Source organism: Pygocentrus nattereri, chromosome 30 (genome assembly GCF_015220715.1).
Source record: "Pygocentrus nattereri isolate fPygNat1 chromosome 30, fPygNat1.pri, whole genome shotgun sequence".
NCBI lineage: Eukaryota > Metazoa > Chordata > Actinopteri > Characiformes > Serrasalmidae > Pygocentrus > Pygocentrus nattereri.
Window position 1 is genome coordinate 9,490,261 of NC_051240.1, and position 26,201 is coordinate 9,516,461.

At 38.3% G+C, this 26,201-nt stretch overlaps 1 protein-coding gene across 2 annotated transcripts in view; it reads right to left on the minus strand.

Annotated features, from left to right (window-relative positions):
* Positions 1–8,519: 8,519 nt before the first annotated feature.
* The window catches only part of LOC108424687 (somatostatin receptor type 5), a 31,818-nt gene continuing 14,136 nt past the window's right edge, over positions 8,520–26,201 (minus strand). Inside the window, exons 2-3 of one of the 2 annotated variants that reach the window (XM_037536384.1) lie at positions 11,956–12,126; positions 8,520–11,707 (exon numbers count right to left, since the gene is read on the minus strand). In XM_037536384.1, the coding sequence (XP_037392281.1) occupies positions 10,172–11,671 (1,500 nt within the window). In that variant the 5' untranslated portion in view covers positions 11,672–11,707; positions 11,956–12,126 and the 3' untranslated portion in view covers positions 8,520–10,171. The remainder of the gene's footprint in view (positions 11,708–11,955; positions 12,127–26,201) is intronic. The other variant, XM_037536385.1, reaches the window with a different exon arrangement.

Sequence of the window (26,201 nt, forward strand, 5' to 3'; positions counted from 1 at the left end):
GGAATGTAAGCTTTGAATGCTTTAGAGACTCAATTGAATCAAATGAATGCCTGCTTCAGAAACTGCTGAAAGAGCTTTATATTTGTATGAAAGGAGCTGTTTAAGTTTAAGTATCAAATGCCACCACTAGAGTGAGGCATTTACTTGAGCTTTTTAACCAAAAGTGCTCCATTTAAGTGCATATGTTTGGCACCTTCCATTAGGCACCAGAAAAATAATATGAAGGATCCACATAAAAGGTGATACTCTTGCTAAAAGAATAAGAGGGTCTGCTAAATTACATATGAACTTATGCTGCCACTCTTATCGATAGTTTTTTTTTTTTTTTTTACTAACATACTACCTTTTAAAGGAATACTTCAACATTATATAAACTGACCTTTATTTGTCACAACTATAGCTTACAGTCATTTACCAAGGAAGCCATACTTATAATAAGACAACAGGTGGGTACTTATGTCCTTATGCACAAGGTTCTAAGTGTGCTTTTAGTCCTTGGTTTTTCTGTTCTATTATTAACAGAAGACTTTTATTTTATCGTCCATTGCAACTCACCATATGGTACAGACATGCCAGAAACAGATCCTTGTGCAAAATGCTAGAGCTTACAGCACGTCATTAGACTTGGATGCTGGAAATGTGCAGTGAATAGAATTTCTGTACAATAAAATAAGTACAAATGAGTAAAGTTATAATCACACTAGATATTTGCAATGTGTGATGCTTTGCAAAATGGCAGTAACTGAGGCTGGACTGAAAAATTTGTGACAAAAATCCTCTACAGTCAGATCCATGAGTCAGATCCTCTACAGTCAGATCCATATGTAACTGGACTTTGACACAATTTTTTGTAATTGTGCTTCCATAAAGCACCACAGTGGATTTGAAATGGAGCAATAAAGATGCAATTGAATTGTAGACTTTTAGCTTTAAATCAAGGAGTTTAACAAAGATATTGCATTAACCATTTAGCAATTAGACATTTTTACATAGTCCCTCCATCTTCACAGGCTCAAAAATGACCGTGGACAGTTAACTGGTGTGCAGTTTCATGGCCAGCTTTGGCCAGTGCCCTCATTATGTCATGACAAAGAGTTAAAACGTCTGGAGTTGATCGAATAAAAGCGTGGCTGGTTCTGGAACAAGATTCTTTGGACAGATGAAACCAAGGTTTGCTTGTAGTAGAATGATGTGAATAGAAATATATGAAGAATGAAAGAAACATGGTGTTATGGCATGGGCATGTATGATTGTCGGTGGAACTGAGTTACTATGTATTTATTTATTTATTTTATTTATTTTTACCCAATTTGTCTCCCAATTTAGTCGCGTCCAGTTCCACCCGCTAGTTAGGACTCCCCCAGTCACATGATGCTAGGAGGGTGAATTTTACCACAGGCTTCCCCCAAGACCCATTCATGGGAACCCCTTTGAATTGAAGCTGAAGTCTTTAACCACGTATTGACTGCTTCGTTTCAAATTCATTTTGGTGGCGTACAGAGGAAAAATTCCAAAATTGTGTCACTGTTTAAATACTAATAGACTTATGTTGCTAATTTCCCTTCCATAATCAGTAAAAACAAAAAGGTAAACATAATTAGATAAATATATACTCACTATAGCGTTGTGCTTCACACTGATCAGTAGCAAAAAAGTGTGCCTGTTGTGGTTGGCAGCAGCATGGTAAACTGAGTGCAGTTGTGGCTAGCCAGTAAGCTAACACTGCACTTAGCAGTTTTTTACCACAAAATTGAAGATAAATATAGCTGCAAGCGGCAAAGAGCGGATTCAAGAATGCAACAACAGCCCTTTTGCAGTTTTAGCCCATTAGCCTAAAAAGGCCTCAAGCTGTGTAGGTCGTATTTATAGGCAGAGTGAATAGAACTGAAACAAAGTCAATTCATCGAAAGGCCTTCATTTGCCATAAACAATGAGCAGAGGTCTTTAAACACAATATTAGTTTACATACAGGTGTTCTGAGCTACACTGGTTTGTAGAACATCCATGAGGTTGTCAACATAGATGTCAAAACTACATGACTAGTGGCAGCATTTCTTATATAGTAGCACTTGCACAGTGAATTGGTTGTATATTTAACCCTTTGATTTGATGTAGGCCATAGTGAGGCCTACTGTACTCAAAGGGGGCACTTTTTGTGTGAGGAGCTCACTGAAAGCGTGTTTGAATACGGTAGGATTATTGATCAGGGACCATATCCAAGGTTTGGGCAGACTGAACTTTACAAATTTTGTGCTAAACTTCTTTCGGGATCCATCCGTCCGTCCGTCCGTCCGTCCGTCCATCTGATCTTTTGTATAATGAGTCTTTGTATAATGTAGTCTTTCAATGAATAAGTCAAAATATCAGACAAGCAGTAGTTTTTTACATAATATGTAATTAGAAAGTTGTTCATGTGACTGAACTGAGTCACATGGCACCAACTGTTTATCTGTTGACCTTGTAATAACATTGTAATAGCATTTTGTATTGATTTTTAAGTGTTCTTGACTGCTGAACCGCCATCTAAAATCCAATCTGGACCCAAATTGGCTTTACCCCATTATTGTCTCAATATGTAAAAGTACTCCAAGTTTGGAGATGATCTGACTAAAGAATGATGAGTTATAGAAAATCAAGCTAGCAGTTCAATGGAGGCAGCAATTATTTAACTGATCCACACGACTCTGAGTAAAAAAGTCAGCATGTTTTTGATAATTATTTATCTAGAGAGGCCAGAGTTTTTCTAGGCCAATTTCAAAATGTTTTGATAAAAATCAAAAAGTATAGTTTTCAAACCGTTAATGATTACTAAAAAACTATGCAGTTTTGTAATAAATATGTATTTGCAAAATTGTTTGGAATGATGTACTACATATGACACAAGGATTTTCCAGCAAAATTGTAGTAATGTAGTAATAATATGTAATAACAGGTTTATTTTTATAAACCCCCAGTGGTCAAATCTTTTGAAACAATTACTCCTCCCCTAATGACCTATACACATAAAAATTGATAGGCTGCCTCTGAATCTTCTGCCGAATATTCCTGTCAAGTTTAAATTTTCTTGGCTGAAGGATTGTTGAGTTACAGAATTTTAAATTAATTCTGAATTATTTTGAATTTATTCAGAAGGGTTCATTTGCATATGGTAGCCACGCTGTTTACAAAATTCATGTTTTTGATAAATTATTGATTCTGAATTTTTTGACACCAAATACATGAGGATCAGGCAAAAATTGTAGGACTAGTTTGCAAAAGTAGGTTTCTCATATTATGCAAATTAGCTTAAAACCTAAGTGGGCAGAGCTAAATGTTCCAAATTGCAAGTTGTTTGTTTGGACCCAAGGAACCAGAAAAAAAATGCTTTAGGATTTATAGGCCCAAACACGTTGACCTGCGCAATAGCGCCCCCTATGGCCGATTGACGTGCGCCTGAGTAGCAGGAGGCACTACCACCTATTGACCAAGTCTCTAGGACTTTTGGTTTGGTCTGTGCGTTTTGTTTCAGGGAAGAAAAAGAATAATGCTTGAATCCTAATAATTCTGTCCTCCACTGAAGCTCATAACTTGGGACTTTGAGCATATCAACATGGCTGCTCACACAGTCAGTAGTAAAATAGTTGGTTAAACTCTAAAATTAACCATAATGGCCACTGCTTTGAGAAGATAAATACATTATGAAAGTTAAAATGATCACTTATATAATTAGTGTTAGCAGGTTAGCTTATTGCTAACAATACATGCTGTCATTGAAGCATCCATGTTTTTCCACTTTGTCACTTGAACATGTGGAGGTCCAAAACCCCGCCATCTGTAACAGGGTGCTGAACTTTCTAACAGACAGACCCCAGTCAGTCAGAGTCGGCAGCCGCACATCCAGTACAAGAACTGTCAGCACAGGGGCCCGCAGGGCTGTGTGCTGAGCCCCCTTCTGTACACGCTCTTCACGTATGACTGTGTGGCCTCCGAGAACAACACCAGCATCATCAAGTTTGCTGATGATACTACAGTCATTGGACTGATCACTGGTGGGGATGAGACAGTGTACAGGAAGGAGATGGCTGAGCTGGTGACCTGGTGTCATGACAGCAATCTTTTCTTGAATGCAGACAAGACCAAGGAAATGATTGTTGATCCAAGGAGGAAGCGGGAGCTACACACACCCTTGTACATAGATGAGACAGAGGTGGAGAGGGTGAAAACCTTCAAATTCCTCGGCATCCACATCAGTGAGGATTTTACCTTTACAACACACACCTCGTCATAAGGAAGCCCTGATTTGGCATGCCAGTCAAAATTCTCAGCACCTTCTACAGGAGTACGATCAAGAGTGTTCTTACCAGCGCCATCACGGTCTGGTATGGAAACTGAGCTGCTCAGGACAGAAAGGCTCTCCAGCATGTGATCAAAACTGCACAGTCCATCTCAGGAGCAGCCTTCCCCTCACTACAGGACATTTATCACACCAGGGTCATCAGGAGGGCCCACAACATCATCAGGGACAGTACACACCCCCAGCACAGACTCTTCATACTCCTACCTTCAGGCAGATGCTACAGGAGTGTGAAGTCCAGGTCCAGTTTCTATTCACAGACCATCAGGCTGGTGAACACCTCACTCACTACCTCTTTCCCCTCCCATTCTGAACCGGTTTAACTTTGGCCAACCTTGCACTCAATAACTGCACCTTACATACGCTGTGCTGCTGCTGTCAGAACACTACTGTTTACATCTGTTACTTGCAACATGCACTTTATGAAGAGCTGCTCTACATACTTGCACATATACACATGTAACTTTCATTTTTCTTTCAACTTTGCAAGTAAACCTATTCTTACTTTTTTTTCTATTCTCTTCTAAGATTATATTAAGATTATATTTGGTGAATGGAGGAACAGAAAAGTAAGAATTTCATTGTACATATGACAATAAAACTCTTGAATCTTGAATCTTGAAAAGTGACACAGTTCTAAACTCCGACCTTCTGAGCCAAGTTGGACACAGCAGAATATAGTCTCCTCCATTTTGAAGATTCAGTCCTAAGAACTGCTGCCCCTTCAGAGCTTATTCGCAGCCAAAGCAGTAGTGCTAATGGTCAAAGATGTGAATTTGCACATCAAAGTTCACCAAAGTTGAAGTCATCATGAAATTTCATAGGCAGAATGTATTTGCCTCAGAGGTTTGGATATGAAATCACTCATTCCGGCAAATTCCATTAAAATAAATGTGAATTTGCTTGCAAAAATTTGGCTGGCAAATGTTAGTCTGTCTGGGCCTTTAGGCAAAGTATGTTTCACATTAATTGAAACTAATTTGACTAATATGCAGTATTTTTCAATGTTAAAATGACATTTATTGAGAGTAACTTAATAATATTTATTACGTTTTTATTGTTAAAATAATCTTGGTTGGTGCTTTAATTGCAGTTTTGTCTATCATGTGAGTGCCATTCAGGGGGTGCGTATCTAGGGCGAATGACAGCATGCCGCTAATGTGATTCATGAGAGAACTGGTGCAAAAATACTGTAATCCTGGAAGACCTTGTATGAATCTTTCAGTATGTAGGCCATCTGGTTTCCATCATTTTACATTACACGATAATGAGTCAGTTGCCTTTTGCACACAAACTTATACACATACAAACACATCCAAAAGTGGGATGCATTAACACTCTCTCTCACACTCTAAAACACCCATTACTTTCTCACCTCTCCTGTTAACGTGTAGCCTAATATTTACAGTACCTCTTGAAGAGGGAACCTGTTTTCATCATGCATGGATTGGCCCGAATTTCTGCCTGATAGCAACATCAGGACCTGTTGCTACACTGACCTGGAATTAGCCTTCCAGTTTTGTACAGAGTGGACATATTAAAATTACATACACAGCACTGTGCGAAAGTCATAGATCACCAAAGTCATAAAGTTTTCAGGAGATATTTATGAGGAGATTAGATATAAGAAAATGTGCTTGTATGAGAAAGGAGAAAGGAAAATATGTGGAAAAAAGGAGTAAAAGTAAAGAAATGAAAAGATACAGAGAAACCGGGACCCCTAATAACCACCTGCAAGACCTGGTAGACCATGAAAAATATCCCCATCAGAAAAACTGCACTTAAAGCTTTCATCTTTGAGCGAGAGGAGAAAATCAAGCTGCTTCAGATCTGAAAACATCCACAGGTGTTTCTGTCCAAAATGTTAATGCAATGTAAAGGACAGTTGGCATTTTGAAATGGTGTAAATCAAAATATTTTTGATAATATTTATAAGATAAAAAGTTACTACTATGTTATTTCTTGTAACACATGATATCTGAATTTGAAGCATCATATACAGACCCTTCTTTGCTCTCACATCTTTTGTTCTGAGTAAAGCTCATTGATTTTCACCAGACATTCTGCAACTGATAGCCTGGCCTCTCCAGCTACTCTAATCCCTAAGGCCTAGTTGTCAGAGCACCGATTAATCCTAGTGCCGGACTGTGAGCATTTTTAGTGGAGAATCACCATTAGCTGAATAACTGGCAAAGACTGGACTTAATGGCAAAGAAGAGTTGTCTGATCAATTGAGCCACACCAGTGCCCAGTGGTGGAGGGTGGTGTCTAATTTATAATAGTAGTGACGTTTGAAAGGGCACTCAGACCAAAATAAAAAACACTAATTGTTACATCTGTTTTTGTACGTACATCTTATAGGGGTCTCTAGAGTGATATTTTCCAACTTAAAAGAATAAAAAAACATCCTGATGTTGTATCTTGAAGGTGGCAGGAACCTTTAACAACTGCTTTGGGTGGATTTTTGTGCTGCTTTGAAACCTTTTGTTCTTTTCTCATTGGCCAGTTAGCTAATGTTACAGGCAGGAGGCTGGATATCATATTGAGCTGTACTACTGTGGTAAAAGCTATAGTTAGCAAGTTAGCAGCTATCTAGATGCTTTTGGCATCTTTTATCTGGCTGAAAGTAAAAAATGTGTCTCTGGCATACATTTTGTACTGAATATAGAAAGAATTTCTGTTTTCTTAATGATTTTGTTGGACGACCATGCTAAGAGTGACACTAGTGCTACCTTGGTTGTACTTATTAGCCTGTAGATCAGAGGCTAGACTAGCAGTCAGGATTGGTTGACACCACATAGATTCCCAATATTATTGTATTGTACTCCAGGCTTATTACATATTATGCCTTATATTATTATTATTATTATTATTATTATTATTATTATTATTATTAAGTAGCATAGTCATTCTTAAATTAAAGATGTATAATAAAAGTTCTAGCCATTTAAAAAGTTAACTTCATTTAGTGCACAGTCATTTATTACACAAGCAACAAACAATACTGTCATCCACAACAAAATGAATTTATTAACAATTTCTAATTTGTGTAACAGTGAGTACACTGTCGCATTGGCTCCACAATTCAATACACAGCTTTTTAAAATAATTCTAACACAAAATGACTTATTCCAGAAAGCTGTCCAACTGAGCTTTTGTTCTCCAGAGGATAGAAGGCACTGTGGAACAGGAAAAGGGTCCCCAAAGAATTATGTACTTTCAATACAGTCAATGCAATGTGTTCCAAAGTTACAAGGACAAGGTGACTTTTTTGGAACTTTTTTGGCACTCTGGATCTCTAATCACACAAAGATTTTAAGAGTTGGTTAAAGTGCTGGAGTAAGCTTTCATTTAAAAATAGCATCACCCATATGAGATGAAACATTTAAGAGAAAATCAGAAGTTTTGTTCATCACTTCATTTTAAATGTATTTGTATGTTTAACTTTAAACCTAGTTTAAACCTCATTTACAGTATACAATCCAAATTAGGGGGAAAAAATCTGAGAAATAGGCCATTACGCAGGCCAAAATGTGCTGAAAGACACCAACTGGAACTGCTGGAAAAGCGCAAAAGGACAAACAGGTGTCAGTGCCCATATACATCTGGAAATCACTGTATCTACTACATACTATGTAGAGCTTCACTAAGATATTACCTACAAAGCTGCTTGTTCTGCTTTTAGAAAAATTTAAAATGCCGGACTGAAACTCATTGGCTCTGAGCTACAATTGACCCATCTATGCTCCGCCCCAAACACGTTCTTTCAGTAAGCTTTACAGAACATTAGCAAACTTATACAGAATAGTAGGACACTTTAGTTAACTAAAAGATGCTGTAGACATCTACTATGAGAAATTTTGGGCTAAGTGTGGGTGGGAATGTAGACTTCACAAAATAAGTGTGAATTTTGTAAACCAGTCCAAGGGAGCTCAAGGTTGCAATGGTGTGCTTGTCAATGTTGTTCGATGTTGGACAAGCCTGTCATTAGCCCATGGGTGTAACGTAAGGGCTGTGAATCCCCCCCAAAAAAAGAGTGTCGTGTGTAAGTTATATTTTTGGTTCCAGTAGTTAACGGTGCACCGATATAAAATGTTTTGACCAAGACCAAAATTTAGGACACAGTCAATCAAAACATGAAAAAAATACTAAAAGAAAGCGTTCTTTTTCCTATATAATGTGCCATTTTATTTATGCTTTTATTATTATTATTACTAAAAATTAACTTAGTAGTGCTGATGAGGCCTCAAATGTCTTAATCACGAAGCTGTAAAAACAACTGAGAGAATTACAGGAATAATTTTATTTGAAACTGTTTGCTAAATAATATTAAATATTAAAAGTTGTAAAAATATGAAAATATAATACAAGATGGTTTGATGAATGCTGACTATAACGACAGAAGACACCTCATCATTTTACTGGGTAAAGCATTGGGCGAGACTGCCGTCTAGCAGCTTGAGGTTCCTCCAGCAGACCCTCAATGCTTGTAATTTAAAGAGAGGAAATAGCCATAAACCTAAAAACAGCATCTAACAAACACACATTTACAGCAGCAACTTTTAAAAATATTATTTATATGATTTCCCTTAAGGAATTTCATTAAACCAGTTACAGCATGTAAGCTAAAGACTGTCTAGAAGTCTAAGGTCTAAGCTGCAGTGGACTGTGTGTGTTTCACTGTGGATCTGCTGCTGCTCAAGCTGTTTGAACAGGCCTGAACATGTCAACAAACAGACGAAACAGCACTGTGCTTAATCACTGTGTCTAATTTTTTTATTAGCATTCAAATTCTTTGTTAAGTGTCATATGTTAATTTTTCTCTGTCACCCACAATCTCTGGTAGCCAAAATTTTGGTACATCTCTACTAGCTTGTTTAGCTTGTGTTATTGATTGTACTGTGGACATTAAAAGAGGCATTTTGAGTTTTAGAGGGGGTATGCCCTTATTTAGCAGCAAATTTCACCACAGTCCAGCAACAAAAGTTTAAGTTGCCCCAGATGTGTTTTTGTGTTATGACATCACATCTGCCCTCACAAGACTAAGGCTGACATTGGCTTGATCACCAACAAACTACATCCAAACTACCAAACCATTGTGACTTTTTACACTAATAAAATATTAATAGCACACTAACCTCAAATTCAAGTGTGAGTTGAATTTCTCATTAAATGAAATTTGACCACAGTTCTGTAAAACTTGGTAACCTCGCAATAGTACCTGTGAAAGAACTTACTGTGGGTGGAGCTTGGATGGGTAAATTTCTCACTAGCATCAGCTATTCAGCAAAAACTCTGTTGGGCAGCTTTAATGTTAAAACATTAATATATAATTCGAATGCTCCTCATTACACACTGTGCTACACAATAACACAACCTAACATGAAAGAACAGAACAGAACATTTTGCCTCCAAATCTATGTGAATCACAGTAATATGAAACACAGGTGCATTTACAAATGTTCTTTATCAGCTTTCCATTCAGTGTTTAGAGCTTCCCAGCTCCAGCCATAAAATTATGCACAATCTGGTCTGAAGAATCATTTTCTAAGCAATATGATTCAGCATCACCACTCTTTCTTCTCAAGCTCATCACTGCAGAAATGAATTCTGCTCTAATTGTTCCTCCAGAATTCAGAAAGAATATGTGTTTATATATTACTATTTGTGAAGCACGCACAACACTGAGAACATTCAAATTGACATTTAAAGACACAAGACACTTTCTGATGATTTCTAAAAAAAACTCCCCAATTTGGCAGGATTTAGCATTTGACTTATGCTGGAATCTGAAGAAAATGAGGCATAAAACAGCCAGTTATATTTTAATACATTTTCTTATAAGTAGCTGATTTCCAGGACGGTGTCTGCTGCCTCATCTGACAGCCGTTTGACATTTCCTTTTTGAGCTCCACTAAGAGAAGCAACAGGTCCAAGGGTTGGACTAATATAGCCTCCATTCCCCCCAGTCCTGGCTCCATTAACAGGGCCTGCTGCTTTGGCCTCAGCTGTTTGTGAGAACCGGGTCCTAGCGCCCTCCATGTGTCCATTCCTGCAGCCATTCTGCACCGACCTGCAGATTTCCATCATCTGAGTGGCATTCTCCATGTAACCCATGTCTGCTTCCTCCTCTTCTTCATTGTCTTCCTCTCTTTCTGGCTGCACCTCTGTGCAAGTTTCCCTCAGGCACTCTCTGGGTTCTAGGTCTTTCTTTACTTCTTCAAGCGGCAGGGTGTGGTTTCCCATGGTTCCCAGTTGCAGATCCTGATTTTCCACTCGCCTAGTTGAGCGGCATAGAGCTTTCCGGAAGCCTCGCTTAAAGTTGTCAGAGAGGAAGCCGTACAGGATGGGATTGGCGCAGCTGTTAGCATATGACAGAACCACCACAAAGTAATACAGGCCACGGAACTCACCAGGGAGCAGCACTAGCAAGTTGACGATGTTTAATACGTAGAACGGCAGCCAGCAGAACACAAACACGGCCACTACAATCACCACCATTCGTGTGATCTTCCGTTCAGACTTCCGTCGCCGGATGGACGTGGCACGCACTCTGCGTCCGGAGTTGCGCACCTTGACCACAATGAGAAGGTAGCACATGCAGATGACCAGCAGGGGGCCAAAGAAGCCTACTGTTGCGGTGTAAACGATGAATGCAGCTTTCCAAACTTCTGCAGGCTCAGGCCACACAATGCTGCAGTTGCCGTCGTCCTGCAACACGTCGGCAAACACCACCACAGGCAGGACGACCACAAAGGAAACAGCCCATACTGTGGCATTCACTGCTTTGGCCACTCGGGGCCGCCGCCATCTTGAAGACCGGATAGGATGCACTACAGCCAAGTAGCGGTCAATGCTCATCACGGTCAGGCAAAAGATGCTGGTGAACTGGTTGATGGCGTCTACAGTCATGACCAGACGACACATTAATGAGCCGAACGGCCAAGACAGAAGGGCATTCTGGACTGCCAGAAAGGGAAGACCCAGCATGAAGAGCTCATCAGCTATGGCTAGGTTCAAAATGTAAATGTTGGTGACAGACTGGGTCTGAGAGTAGCGCAGGACGATGTGGATGACCAAGGTGTTGCCCCCTAAACCAATCACACAGACAATTATGTAGATAAGAGGAATGAGGATTCCTGCAACACTAGGCACAAAACCCATGCTATCACTGTCTGTCCAGTTCTGCAGGGATCCATTGTGGAGGAGCACATCATTTGGGAGTTGAGAGGAAAAGGGAAAGGCTGGGTTGGCAGGGAGAACCGATGTATTGCCCCAAGAGTCTGAAGCTTGCAGGACACTGAGTCCTAACCCTGGGATTGTAATTGGTGTCTCCATCTTGCTGGAGAGGTCATTAGCCACTGTCCATGTCACCTATAAATAAGAAAATGAGAAATGTTTGTAGCATATATTTTGTTCGTATTAAAATATAATTTATTCTTTAGCTTTAATGGTAAGAACGATAAATCTCCTGCAGGAGGTTCATGAAGCATAACCAACTTGTGCACTTGAACCACTTGAACCAGGTCCATTAATTACTGAGACAAACAGAGAACATGTACAGGCCTAGAGAGTGGCACCAAATCATGTCTGAGAGAAGACTCAGCAAGATTATAGAGTACCTGGACCCCAGCGGTGCAGGAAATGAGGGGGAAGGATAAATAATGGTGTCTGATGAGGCACGACAATCTCACAACGCCTGTGCTTGTGCTGTTAGGTACCCCTTCGTGACGCTGGCGCCCACGCTCTGCACCCTTTCTCCGCCACCATCCTAATGCCAGCTAATTGGCTTTCTATTAGAGAAGCAGAGAGCAAGAACGAGACAGAGCTGTTGCATGGCACAAGGTACAAACTGATCTATTAGCATTAGTGGAGGAAAACAGACACACAGACCGACCTGAGCTTATATGAAACGGCTTCCTATGTGGCAAAGACTGAAGGATATACAAATAAAGAAGGTAAGTAGGTTTCAAAAATTATTTTTGAAAACATATTACAACATTACACTAGGTCTCGTTACTAAAACAATTCAACAATATAATTTAAAAAGGGAAACAAGAATTTAATACAGTGAACAAATATTGTTTTTTTCAGGGCAGGGATTCCATATGGAAAGAAAAATGTATATATTTGCTCATATATATTACAGATATTAAAGTATCTTAATGATGAACTGATCAATAGAAATGCTCCAAAATGACTTCCAAATGCTCCAAAATCTCCCATTCAAAGAAGGTTTTTCTCTTGTAAAGTTGCAGTTTTTGGAGATGGAAGGTTTTGTCTTAACAGCGATGACACACATCTATCATGCAAAAAACATGAAAGAAAAAAAGAGTCCTGACAAATAACTTTAATAAACAGATTGGGTTTGTTTATATGGTTTGTTTGTATGTGCTTTCAACAACGTTGGAAAAAATATAGTGTAAACAAACCAACTCATCTCACTTTATGTGCAATAGCCTTTTACTTACTACACAATTATATCTCTGCACTGTTTTTATGGAGCTTTTAATGGTTTTAAATATGGTTGCAGGGTGTGGGCAGATCGGCATTTACTTCATTTACTTAATCATTACAAATTGAAAGGTTATACGTTCATCAGACATTTGCACCTGTTACTATTCTTTGAACAACTTGGCCCTGTCAGTAAGAGGCCCCTGGGTGCTGGCTGCACTGGCCTGGTCGGTAATCCAGCCATGGGTGAGGTGGTGTGGTATTGGGTGGTCAGATGGAATCTCATAACAAGATGTCTAGGAAAAACCATGAGAAATATAAGGATTAATATACACTGATCCGGTATAACATTATGACCACCTCCTTGTTTTTACACTCATTGTCCATTTTATCTGCTACAAAGTACACCTATATAGTAAGGGGTTACCCTGTTCTTCAGTGGTAAGGACCTCCATGGACCCTTAGAGAGCAGGTACTTTTTGGGTGGTACTGTGTGTGTCGTGCTGGTCTGAGTGGATCATCAGTGCTGCTGGAGTTTTTAAACACCTCAGTGTCACTGCTGGACTGAGAATAGTCCACCAACCAAAAATATCCAGCCAACAGCGTCCTGTGGGCAGCAACCTGTGACCACTGATGAAGGACAAGAGGATGACCAACACAAACTGTGCAGCAGCAGCAGCTATCATCTCTGACTTTACATCTACAAGGTAGGAGTGTCTAATAGAGTGGACAGTGAGTGGACACAGTGTTTAAAAACTCCAGCATTCATTCATCCAGAACCATTACCCAAATAGTACCCGCTCTGTGAGGGTCCATAGGGGTCCTGACCACTGAAGAACAGGGTAAAAGGGGCTAACAAAGTATCAGAGAAACAGATGGACTACAGTCTGTAACTGTAGAACTACAAAGTGCACCTGTATAGGAAGTGAAGCTGATGAAATGGACAGTGATCATAGAAACAAGTAGGTGGTCATAATGTTATGCCTGATCGGTGTAAGAAGAAATGCAGACTTATTAAGGTGGGAACAAACTGAGTGTGACAATCCAATGCCTCATGAAAAGGGGGGCAATAGTGCGCATTTTGCTAGCATCGTACGACAGATGTTAAAAGAGAACATCTTTTAACCTAGAGAAATGACCTTTTTTAGCAATGGATTTTGCTGCAGTGCACACCTGGGCAATGATTTTTATTGGATCTCTCCTAAAGCGACAAACTATCCCAAACTATGAAAGCGGAGACAACACCATCTCCCTCATCTTCCTCTTCCTTTCTCCCTTGCTAAGGGTAAAGCATGGGCATGCGTCTAAGTTTACTTCACCAGTGCGCCCTTGGCAACCAAGTGGATGCATGAGCTTTTTCCACGTTATACATTCTGAGAAATGAGCACACTTTCATTTTTGTGTTCAATTTCAATGATTTCCAAAGCCTTCCATTTGGTTTTAAGTAGATACCCCACAGATACTGTAATATTTATTATGACAGTGACCACCGGCTGGTTTAGTGTGTACTGCCATTTAAAATGCTGATATTGCCTCTGTGCCTCAGTAAAATGCAAAGTGAAGTAGCCTAACAATGCAATTAGCATTTTAGCTTGACTCAGGCTGGAACCTGTGCCTGCAGGTGAGCTTTCAGACTCCCAAAGCAATCAGGCAAGAAAAAGCCATTACAACAAAACCCTGTCAAATATGCTGTGTTTCAGGTTAGAAAAGTGCAAAAGAAATACAAACTGAATATGTAGCAATTATGTTGAGGGGAATGGAGTGATTTTAATTAAAATTACTCTCACTCTCTCTCTCTCTCTCTCTCTCTCTCTCTCTCTCTCTCCCTCTCGCCTTCTCAGACAAGCAGGGCAATGAAAGATGTGAACAGCTGCTAAAGTGATGTACTGAAGATAAAAAAAGGCTAATTCAGTGTGAGAATGTCATCCCTAAATAAAACGCTCACAGTTTTACTTCTATCTTTCTTTTCATCTGTGTTTCACTCCTGTTAAATACTGCTAGGCTCAGTGCTAATCCACCATTAACCTTCACTGCAGGAACCAGAAAACCTTCATTTTGCATAAATAAAGTATTTCTCCTATCATAGATGAACAAAATGTTCCCAAAGTGGCAGATTAAATTTTTTTATGCAAACGTCTGGTTCACCATAAGACAGCAAAACAAAGAAACTGTCAAGTGTTCATGCTCAAGTTATCAGTTATTTGACTGCTTAAAACATTCACACAGCTGACAGTCTTTAGCATGTAGAGCTTACCGCTCATACACACTTAAAAATGTTGGTTTTGTAACTGTTCTTTAGTAAAGAACATGGTTCTATACAGAACCTTTTTGAAAAGGGTCCTATATAGGACCAGAAAGGTTGATTCTCCTGTAACAAGCTTGACATTGTGGTAATATAAGAACCCTTTTGGTGCTATATAGAGCCCTTTTCAAAAAGGTTCTATATAGAACCATCTACAGCACATTCTCTATCAATCTGAAGAACTCTTTCACAATGAAATGAAACACATTTAAACATGCAAAGGGTTCTTTGTGTGTACATGCATTTATGTAGAACCAATTTCTTTACCAAATAACCCTCGAAGAACCATCATTTTTAAATGTGTGCAAGAGAAAACTCATTCAGTGTCTGTTCCATATGCTTCACTGTTATGGGAGGCAAATCCGGCCAAAAAGGAAATGAAAATGAAAAGAATAAAATGCAAATGCAAACCTCTTTTTGCCATTTCTTTTTCCAAACATCCACGCAAATATCCTTCTAAATTGAAAATGAAATGAAATGCCTTCATTTGCAATTTCAATTTTAAATTGAAAACGCCTGTTTGTCATTTCATTTTAGTCGTTATTGTGGTTTTTCACGGCCAAATCTAAAATGAAAAAGCTAACAGACAAAAGAAAACACAAACTTCGCTTTGGCTTTTCTTCATGAAACGCAGAATATGTGTCAAAACTAAAATCAAAATGCAAAGTTTACTTTCTTATTTCTTTTTCAAAGTGATCGGCTGCAAATCTGACAAAATTAAAATGAAAATGCGAAAATTAACAGCAAAGTGACAGTTCATGATTCCGTTTTGTTGTGGGCCGCTTTAAGTGTCAGAATGAAAAGGAAAATGAAAACGAACATCAGCGCCACCTGCTGGAGATTCACTTTTCATTTTCCAGTTTTCAATTTCTTTTTCTAACTGACCAACATGCAAATGTATATTAATTAGCACTAGGCCGGGCTACGGGGTACATTTTAGGACATCCTCAGCCATTTGCGTCAGAATCGCCATCAGAGGCCTCAGAGAAAAGGTGTCAGACCAAACGGCCTCAGAGAAAAGGTATCAGACCAAACACAAGCCTGGTCGAGCATAGACTGGTTCGTATGACTTAGAAAACTTTGGTGTATGTCGATATAAATGCCAGTGTAACATTTTCACAGTTTTTTCTGAGGCCGTTTGGTCTGATACCTTGTCTCTAGGGCCATTTGGTCACCAGATCTGAGACATGACGTGTTTTTCCTCGGAAGGCTGGGGCTGTCCTAAAATGTACCCCATAGCCCTGCCTAGTGCTAATTAACATATATTTGCATGTTGGTCAGTTAGAAAACGAAATTGAAAACTGGAAAATGAACAGTGAATCTCCAGCAGGTGGTGCTGATTTTTTCCTTCATTTTTTTCCTGATTTTTTCCTTCTTTCCTTCAATTTCTTTTTCATTCTGACACTTAAAGCGCGTCCACAACAAAAAATGAAATAACAAACTGTCACTTTGCTGTTGATTTACCCATTATGATTTATTTATTTTCATTTTCATTTTGTCAGAATCTGCAGCCGATCACTATGAAAAAGTAATAAGAAAGTAAACTTTGTATTCTGATTTTAGTTTTGACACATATTCTGTGTTTCATGAAGAAAAGCCAAAGCCAAAGTGAAGTTTGTGTTTTCTTTTGTCTGTTAGCTTTTTCATTTTAGATTTGGCCATGAAAAAACAGAATAATGACTAAAATGAAATAACAAGTAGGTGTTTTCAATTTATTTTTACTTTTGTCACAAACGGCTCATGCTCATGTGAAATTGAAATTGCAAATGAAGGCATTTCATTTAATTTTCAATTTTGACAGGATATTTGCGCAGATGTTTGGAAAAAGAAATGGCAAAAAGAGGTTTGCATTTACATTTTATTCTTTTCATTTTCATTTCCTTTTTGGACGGATTTGCCTCCCATACATTGTTGCTGTTTTGGATATCTTCAATAAGCCACTCTTCCATCCTCCATGTGTGCTTATGGAGCCTGTTTTAACCCTTTAAACTTCAGGCTTTGAGACTTATTACTCATGATCTAATTTATTAAGTTTTCATTTTTCTGAATTTGATCTGGATTAGTGTTCATAGTTTGACTGTCACACATGGAAATTTATGAGCAGTGAAAAAGGTGACAAGATTAAAAACCAACTCCCATAGCTCAGTACAGGGTCCTTGTTCCTATGAGGTATTTTTAGTGATTTTAACATAAAATACAAGTTTAATTCCTGTGGAAATTTAATATGTAATATCATTTAATATAGAATAACGTTCAACACCTACAAATCATGTAAAAGTATTGGATTGTTTTCTAAGTATTTCAATTTATTTGTTAAAAAATCTGTTGCTTACATTAACAACAGAGTCCTGCTTGAATTCCATGCTGTTCTAAGCTGGTGTATGCTGGTCCGGTGGGTCAGCTATTTGACCAGCATACCAGCATCCAAACTACAACTTACCCTGGTTTTGCTGGAGACCAGCTATGCTGGGTTATGCTGGTTTTTCTAGCAGGGCTTACTGAGGTCAAAAGGTCAATATATATGAATTTGGGAGACATTTCTTTTGAGGCATCACATCCATTATAAGTAAAGGCCATTTTAAAAATGTTTGTGGTCTACTGGCTTCAAAATGGCACATGATGCGATGGACCCCGGTACCTGGACCCTAATGATCGCCACGTGATCGCCAACAGGAGTTTAAATTTTAGCTTGGGCAGAGGAACTTTGCAGTGTTAGGCTTGTGGGATGGAGTAATCAAAGTGACCTTGGAGAGAGAGAGAGAGAGAGAGAGAGAGAGAGGGAGAGAGAGCAAGAACCCCAACTTAAGTGTTGTGCGGCAGGGTAAATTCCATGCAACTTGTTGCATGTTCTAAGTCACCTGCAACATAGTTTCTATGCAAATTGACAGTTATGCAAAGCAATTCACATTTAGTTACTAGATTACAGTTCATATTATTTTGACATCTCATATATTTCTCACTGTAAAGCCATCCAAGAGGTGTAATTTACATATTTGCCTATCTGTACTTTTATCTACATCCATGGTTCTTTACTGCATATTTGCATTTTAACTGTTGTTTGTATGTCAAGCCTTTGAAAATGAATATAGCCGTTATGGTTTTGGCCTACTTGTGGCTCACTTATCCTGTCACAGAAGCACACTCTGCTTCATCGACCTATGATGTGCTTCATTGAGGAGAGCATCTCAGCCTCCCCTGCTGTAATAATTTCCATCCATTGGATTCCAAACACATCTAAGCTCTTTGTAGGATTACAGGGTGTCAAAAGAGAAATGAATCGAGCTATGCAAATTACAAAAGGAGCAAGCTAAAAACAAAGAAGAAATGTTGACACAAGAACCTGTTTAAAGAATTTGTTTTAAAATAAAACTCATGTTTATTGTTCTGCTTTAGGAAACTGACAAAACTAGCAACCTTGCAGTCAGTGTGGGGCAAGGTAAAAGTTAGGGGGCTTTAATTTTCAACTACCCAATAAACCACTTTCCATTGATCCAGTGAAATCAGTCATTTTAAAGTATGTTGTTGGATGTGATCACTTAATATGTTATCACCGCTTTGACTGGCTGTTTCATGCAACTTGTTTCACAGAGTTTAGCTGTCTGCAACTGTTGTGGTGAAGTTTCAAGTGAATTGCAGATGGCTTTACATTACGCAGCTCAAGAGCAGTTTAGTTTTTTGTTGGTTTTAAACAAGTTGTATGCAACTTTCACTGTGTAATGCAATACTACAGCTGCTCCACTTTGATGTATTATTGTCGCTTTAACTAGCTGTTTTAGTGAAACTTGTTTCACAAAGTTCAGCTGCCTGCAACTGTTGCAGCTAAGTTTCAAGTGAGTTGCAAGAGACTTTACATTATACAACTCAAGTGCAGCTTAGTTTTTTGTTAGTTTCAACAGGTAAAGTTGCATGGCAGCTGCTCTATGTTCCAGGCAAAATCGTACCACTCCACTTCCCAATGATGCCTTACTCTGGTGACACAAAAAGGCAGAGCTGAGTGAAATGTCTTCTCAATAGGTTTTTCAAATCCAACCCAAATGGATGTCACACATTTACGTCTGTAGTCCTGTATAGCTTGTAGCATTTTATTTTGAACTCTAAAAGGCACTCACAATCAAGCCAGACCAAAGTGCCACAGAAATGCGATTTATTTGAATGAAGCTGCTCATGTTTTGAGAGCCTGTGGTATGTATGTATTGTGCTTGAGTTAATTGCACTGTTTTATTGGTTTCTAAGCAGTTTCGCCTTCCATTCATGCTGAGAGGTTTCAGTGCAAAGGTTTTAGTCATGGAATGCAGTTTATGCTGCATACCTTATCCTTGCACAACAGTTCTTCTTAACACATAAGAAAAATTCAGAGGCAACTGGAAACAGAGTGTTACTTAAATTGGAACTAATTCAAGTGACTCTGATATGTAATAGAGCTTCCACAGCTTCCAACCCGAGGCTCAGCAGCTGCTTGTTTAGACTGTACAGCTCAACACCAGAATGACAGGCACTCCATCTTGGTTCCAGAAGATGGATTTCATGCAGAGAGTCATTAGTTTGGACCCCAAGAGGCCTCTTAGTTCCAGTGTGTTAACTGCTAGACAGGTAGACAGGAAAGAGCTGTCATGACTCTTTTTCCCCTGTTCTTTTATTGGACCTCTATGACGACACACATTCTCAGGATATTTTCCCAAAAGCAGAAGTCAGAGCTTTGGCCGACAAACTATTATTAGTGTGTACACAGAGGGAGATTTCCAACTGCACTTTACAAAAAGGCCTAACAAATCTAGATTCAAATTTAGGGCATATAACCCAGATAAACTATTCCCAAATGTGACGAATTATCACCAGGAGTGGAAATGGGTTTCCAGATTTTCATGGGGAACCCTGTGTGTTTTTTCTTGTCTTACAATTTCTGGTTTATGGTGCAACTTCACACTGAAAAACAATAATTATTGTGCATTAAAAGTAATAGGGCATCTCAAAAGAGTTTAAAACACTTTTTTCCTACACATGTAAAAATCCCAGGCTTATTCCATACCAAGGCTTATCACTCAGCAACTACAGGGATTTCAATGCAAACTGGCAGAACTATTTATCAAGTTATAGAAATGTATAATACAATTTTGGGTGTGCTGGAGGGCCCTCCATTTAGCTTGACCTACATCAGGGGCCTCTAAAAACCCTGAAATTATATACATTGCAAACAACAGTACTTCTGATTGATTATTGGAAATAAATCACAATCTATATTTAGAATATGCATTTACCTTTCAGACCTTAAAATTGTTAATGCTTTAATTAAACATCACAAATTCACTTTTTTGAACACTTTTATTGCAACTTAAACCTCTATAAAATTGTTTACCATTAATTGTCTCATACATATGATACCATTTCTAAGAGAACAGCCTGGAAGTGGAACAAAATGGCACTTTGAATGCTTAAAAACATAACGGAACTTGTTCAGAAGCTAAGAGGAACAGACATTAAACTAATAACACCATAGAGAAACACCTCCCATAAGCTAGTGTCACTTTTGTTTGAACTACTGATAATTAGTGACAAGCTTTCCAACATGGCAAAGAAAACTGTAAAATGCTTGTCACAGCCATTATTGCATCGGGAATACTAAATTTCCTCTCTCATTATTTGATTTAGACTGTCTAAACGCTCAGGGTCCAGGTACTTTTACATGAAATCTATTTATACTTACTTATATCGATACATAGCTTACAATGAATTGCTGACGTTGTCTGGCTAGCTAGCTGGATATCAGTCATCTGGCTTACTTATAATCGAGTCACTTAACTGACATGCCAAATTATAGAGGATATTTTAATCTGAGAGCTTGTTGACTGAAATTTTCAGCAATAAACACATAATATATATGATATAAACACAGCAAATAATATGAATTATATTCAATAGATTACATATCCAAACAAATGCCACCAAGGTTTGAAGAAAATTAGAAAGCAGAAGACCATTTTTATTACTGACTGTAGATGTTTTGGGCTGCCTTTACATTCCAAACATATAGTGTAATGTACAACTGTTACCAATGAGACTGGATGGGCAGTACAGTGACTTTCCATTGATTGAATGAGATGCAAGGCATATTCAATTGACACTTCACTTCATGCACACACTTTAGAACAGAGTAAACCAACTATACCCAGTTTCCTTTTAAAAATAGTTACCTAGGGTTTTGAGATCTAAGCTAGAACACTATTGCATCTCAGTGTTTATTCCTGGAATGGGGTTCTGGTGCATTCCAGCTAATTTCAAGCCACAATCATCACTCAGCAATTGAAATTTCAAAGCCAAAATGAAGAAACGGGGCATTTAAAGGTGAAGTTAAAGGAGCATAACAAAAATGTTTAATAATTTATACATAATTCAGTCACTGAGATGTAAACAAAGTCATTCAGAGTGGTTTGTTGTGAAAGGGTTTGTTGTAAAGAAACTTAGCAACTTCTTTATAATGGTGACTATAGGAACCAGGGGCTGCAATTTCTACAGAACAGTTATAGACATTTTATTTACTATAAAAGTGACTAGTAGATCTACAAATGTTTTTTTTTAATGTAATGTTCAAATGGTAAAGTTGAGGCAAAAATAAATGAATAAAAAATATATTTTTATTGGGTACCAATTTATTTATTTATTATATATATATAATTATATAATATATATATATATATATATATATATATATATATATATATATATATATATATAATTTATTTATTTATTTATTGCACCTTACAACGCCATGCGGTTAGCCCTTTACTATGAATGGATTCCAAAATATAGGTCAGAACCACAAAACTACCATAAAGCTATGCCTCCGGCATCCGGCAACAAATTCGTAACCATCCCATGCAATAACTTTAATTTCATATAATAGCTTTCTGGAAGAAAGCTTTTAGAAACATTAACTGCTTCTGTCATTTGGTTCCTATCACCACCACTGTGAACAATTCAGATTTTTCTCTAGAATGGCACATTTCACACCAAGCCATTCTGAATGATGTTATTTACATCTTAACAACTAGATTAGGCAGAATTTAAAAAAAAATCAAATGCTGTCTTAAGACAGTATCTCAGTATTTTGGGCTGCACAATATGGTCAGAATACCACTTATATTACATATTGCAATTGCAGTTTAATGTTATGTATTGTAGATACTGATTAACAAATGATATATTATGCAGCCCTGCTCCACTGCTGAAAGCGCTGTGAATTTTGGAGCCCTTCTGTTTGCCGGGAAGATGGAATTAACTTTCCCCTCCGGGTTTGAGATGTTCTTCTTTCATTCGGAATGCAAGTCAAATTGCTTTCAGTGAAGGTGAATGCCAATGACCTGCCAGAAATGATAAGCTTAAACACATCTTCACCAATGTATATATATTTCCAAGATTAAATCCAATTTTTGGCCTATTGCACTGTCAGATAGAATGATACATCTGATAAATTTGCATATGTGATTAACCCCTTAACTTCTGCCTCATTAGCCAGTTATTAATCTAAAGACCTATAACTATGAATGATTTGGTAACTAATGTGAAACAAAAATATAATATGAAATAATATGAAATGAAGTCTAGGAATAGGTCCTTAGGGCATATGGGGTTAACTAGAAAAAGAAAAAGATTTCAGTGTCAAGCAGCTTAAGATAACACTGTGCACTACATGCCCAAAATAATCAGGCCCATCTCCACTCAATTCTATAGCGAAATTATACCGGGTCTAGATATCATCACAGAAGTCAAGATGGCTGGAATTGAGCTCAGATATCTCAAGTAGATATTCTTTTCCTGTCGACACCAGAAGAAATGGGTTGTTCACTGGGCCATTGGAAGTGGGAAGTGTGAAGACAGCTCTAAATAGCTCAAGTGTAAAAAAACAGGAGAGAAGGTGTGCAAAAAATATTCATGGGTGACGTGAAGGGGCGCATGAACACAGCTTGAGTTGATCTAAAAAAGAGAATGAGGGATAGCTCAAAGCACCAACCAGAAAAGACGATGTGACAACTTCCACACTCGCAGACAGATAGTCCATATAACACAACCATTTACTCATGCTTCTCTGAAACTATACCATAACCCACAAAAACGCCCTCAGCTAAGCTTACATTCCACCTAAAAAAATCTAGAACAGTCAGAAGCAGGGAGGCACTTTACTGTGGATGTGAGCAAATGTTCTAGAACAGTATGTATGTACAGTGTGAATGAGGATAACATTCAAGACCAGTGTGAACAGGAAAACATTCTAGAACAGTGTAAATTAGAATAACATTCTAGAACACTATTAATATAGCCAATGTTCTACAACAGTTTGAACAAGGAGAGAACATTCTAGAACAATGTGAATTAGGATAACATGCTAGAAGGCTATGAATATAACAAACCTTCTAGAACAGTATAATGGTTAGAGAACATTCTAGAACAGTGTGAATTGGGATAACATTCTAGAAGACTATGAATATAGCAAACCGTCTAGAACAGTAAGGGGAGAGAACAGTCTAGAACAGTGTGGATTAGGATAACATTCTAGAAGACTATGAATATAGCAAACCGTCTAGAATAGTAAGGGGAGAGAACAGTCTAGAACAGTGTGGATTAGGATAACATTCTAGGAGCCCACGAATATAACACATATTCTACAACATTATGAACGGGGAGAACGTTCGAGAACAGTGTAAATGGGGATAATGTTTTAGAAGGCTGTGAATATGGACGAACAATGAACAATTCTAGAACAATGAATTTGGGAAGAGCCTCAGAGAACAGCTTAGAAACAGAACATTCTAGAACAGTGTGGGTTGGGGAAGAATATTATAGAACACTATGAACAAGGAGAGAACATTCTAGAACAGTGTGAATTAGGACAACATTCTAGAAAACTATGAATATAGCAAACAGTCTACAACATTATGTATTGGGAGAACATTCTAGAACAGTGTGGATAGGGATAATGTTCTAGAAGACACAGAATATTGGGTATGAAGATTATTGAACAGCATGAATTGGGGAAGAGCATCAAAGAATAGCATTGAAGGGAGTCGAACATTCTAGAATAGTGTGGATGAATTCAGGATATTGTAGAACAGTATGAAAGGAGGGAGAACATTCTAAAACTGTGGATCACTGTGAATATGGAAGAACATTCTAAAGCAGAGTGAATATTTGGAAAACATTCCAGAGTGGTGGTTAATCCCATTAAAAAATATTTAAAATCTTGCTTTCCAAGTGATGCAACTATCTATGCCTGAGTCTGAAACTACCTCCTTACACTTTTTTTTTAATTTTTGCTGCAGCTAAACAAAAAAACATCTGACAGGTATGCTTCACAACATTTCTTCAGCCATGACACACTGTGGCTGATGACACACCATAAACTAAATGAAATCAGATTAGTCTGATGACTAGAATGTTAAAAGTAAAAATATAGTCTGGCATGCAAGAGGAACCACTCAAAGGAAAACTGGACACAACATGAGCACTGCAAAGTGCGGCATTGCTTTAATTTAGCCATAATTAATTCAGCTATTATTCTAAGTTAGAGTAATAATTAGTTGAATCTGCCTTTGTGGATGCATGCGTGACGTAGAGGTAGATGCAGCGTGTGAGAATTAAGAATGGAATTATTGAACAAATCCACTGAGAACGCAGGTTTAACCACTCTTCCACTCATATTCAGCATTATTAGTACTGTAATTAGTAGTTGTTGTTGTGTGTTTGGTGACAGAATTGCTAATAAACAATGTAAGGTGCACTAAAATTCACAATTGACACTTTATTTCCCCTGCATTTTTTAACCGGCCTCCCAGTTATATTTTTATACCTTCAGAAAACCTTTGCCTGTTTCTGAGTCTGAAGGCCAAAAACAGTTCCTTGAGGTTTGACAAACTTAAGCCTAAGAAACATATCCTAAGCCCCTATCATTCATTACCCCCCACGCCCCCACCCTATTCAGCTCAGGCTTGCCTACCAGGTGGTGATAGCCCTGCCTGTGTCCTCTCGGCTGCTTTCGTAATGGAAGGCAGCAGATGTACAGGCCTAATCTCTCACACACACAAAGAGGAAGTACACAATCTCTCGCTCCTAGACCTGCCTTCTTTTGTTCCTGCTTCCTTTTGGCCTTTTCGGGCCTTGACCAGCCCTGGCATGTCGCCATGGAGATGAAGGGTCGGGAGGAGGCAACACTCCCCTTTCAGAACCAAATTGGTGCGTGCACGGTTGGGGGATGTATGTGCTAATGTGACTGCAGGGATTCTAAATTTATAAGGCACCCAGTTTTGCCTTCTTCAGTAGCACTGATATGGCTTTGAGGATTGTTATATGCACAGACACTACATGGATGTAGTGAAGAAAGAACTTGCTTTTAAGACTATGTTATTTTCATGTTTGGTTCATTTAGTAGCTTTAAAATAATATTAATTTGTATTAAATGTCTCTTACATTTATCTTTTTTTTCCTTCTTTTCCCTGGTATCCACTTGTTGCATGTATGTTGGTTTATGTATAAAATACAGTTATTATTCATTTTTACATGATGATTTTCCAGCCTTTATATAGGTCAGATTCAGAAAAGTTGTCAGCAACAGTGCATCGCCATGCAAAAGGTGTGGGAGGGTAAATAAGAGCTATTCATAAAGACATGGTGGGACTAGTGAAGCTCAGATTGGCTGCCAAAAGAAATGAAACCATATGCATACTGCATACACATAGAGAGAGAGAGAGAGAGAGAGAGAGAGAGAGAGAGATGGATGGATGGATGGATGGATGGATGGATGGATGGACAGATAGACAGAAAGACAGATAGATAGATGGATAGATAATGTTTCAGTAGCAACATTGCAAGGGAAATAAAAGTATATCTATTTGCATATTCACATGGCATATGAGATAGATATGTTGTATTTCCATGATAACAGGTACTAACTGGTATGAGGTAAACTAAAAGCACATACTATAGACATAACTCAGAGTTGCAACAATACTACAGTGTAAAGTGCATAGTGAAAGTTTCATTACAGTAGCAGTTATGATGTATTGCATAATGTGTATTAATCGGAGAGGAGATACAGTGATGTGGTTCAGCACAGTTCAGACAGCA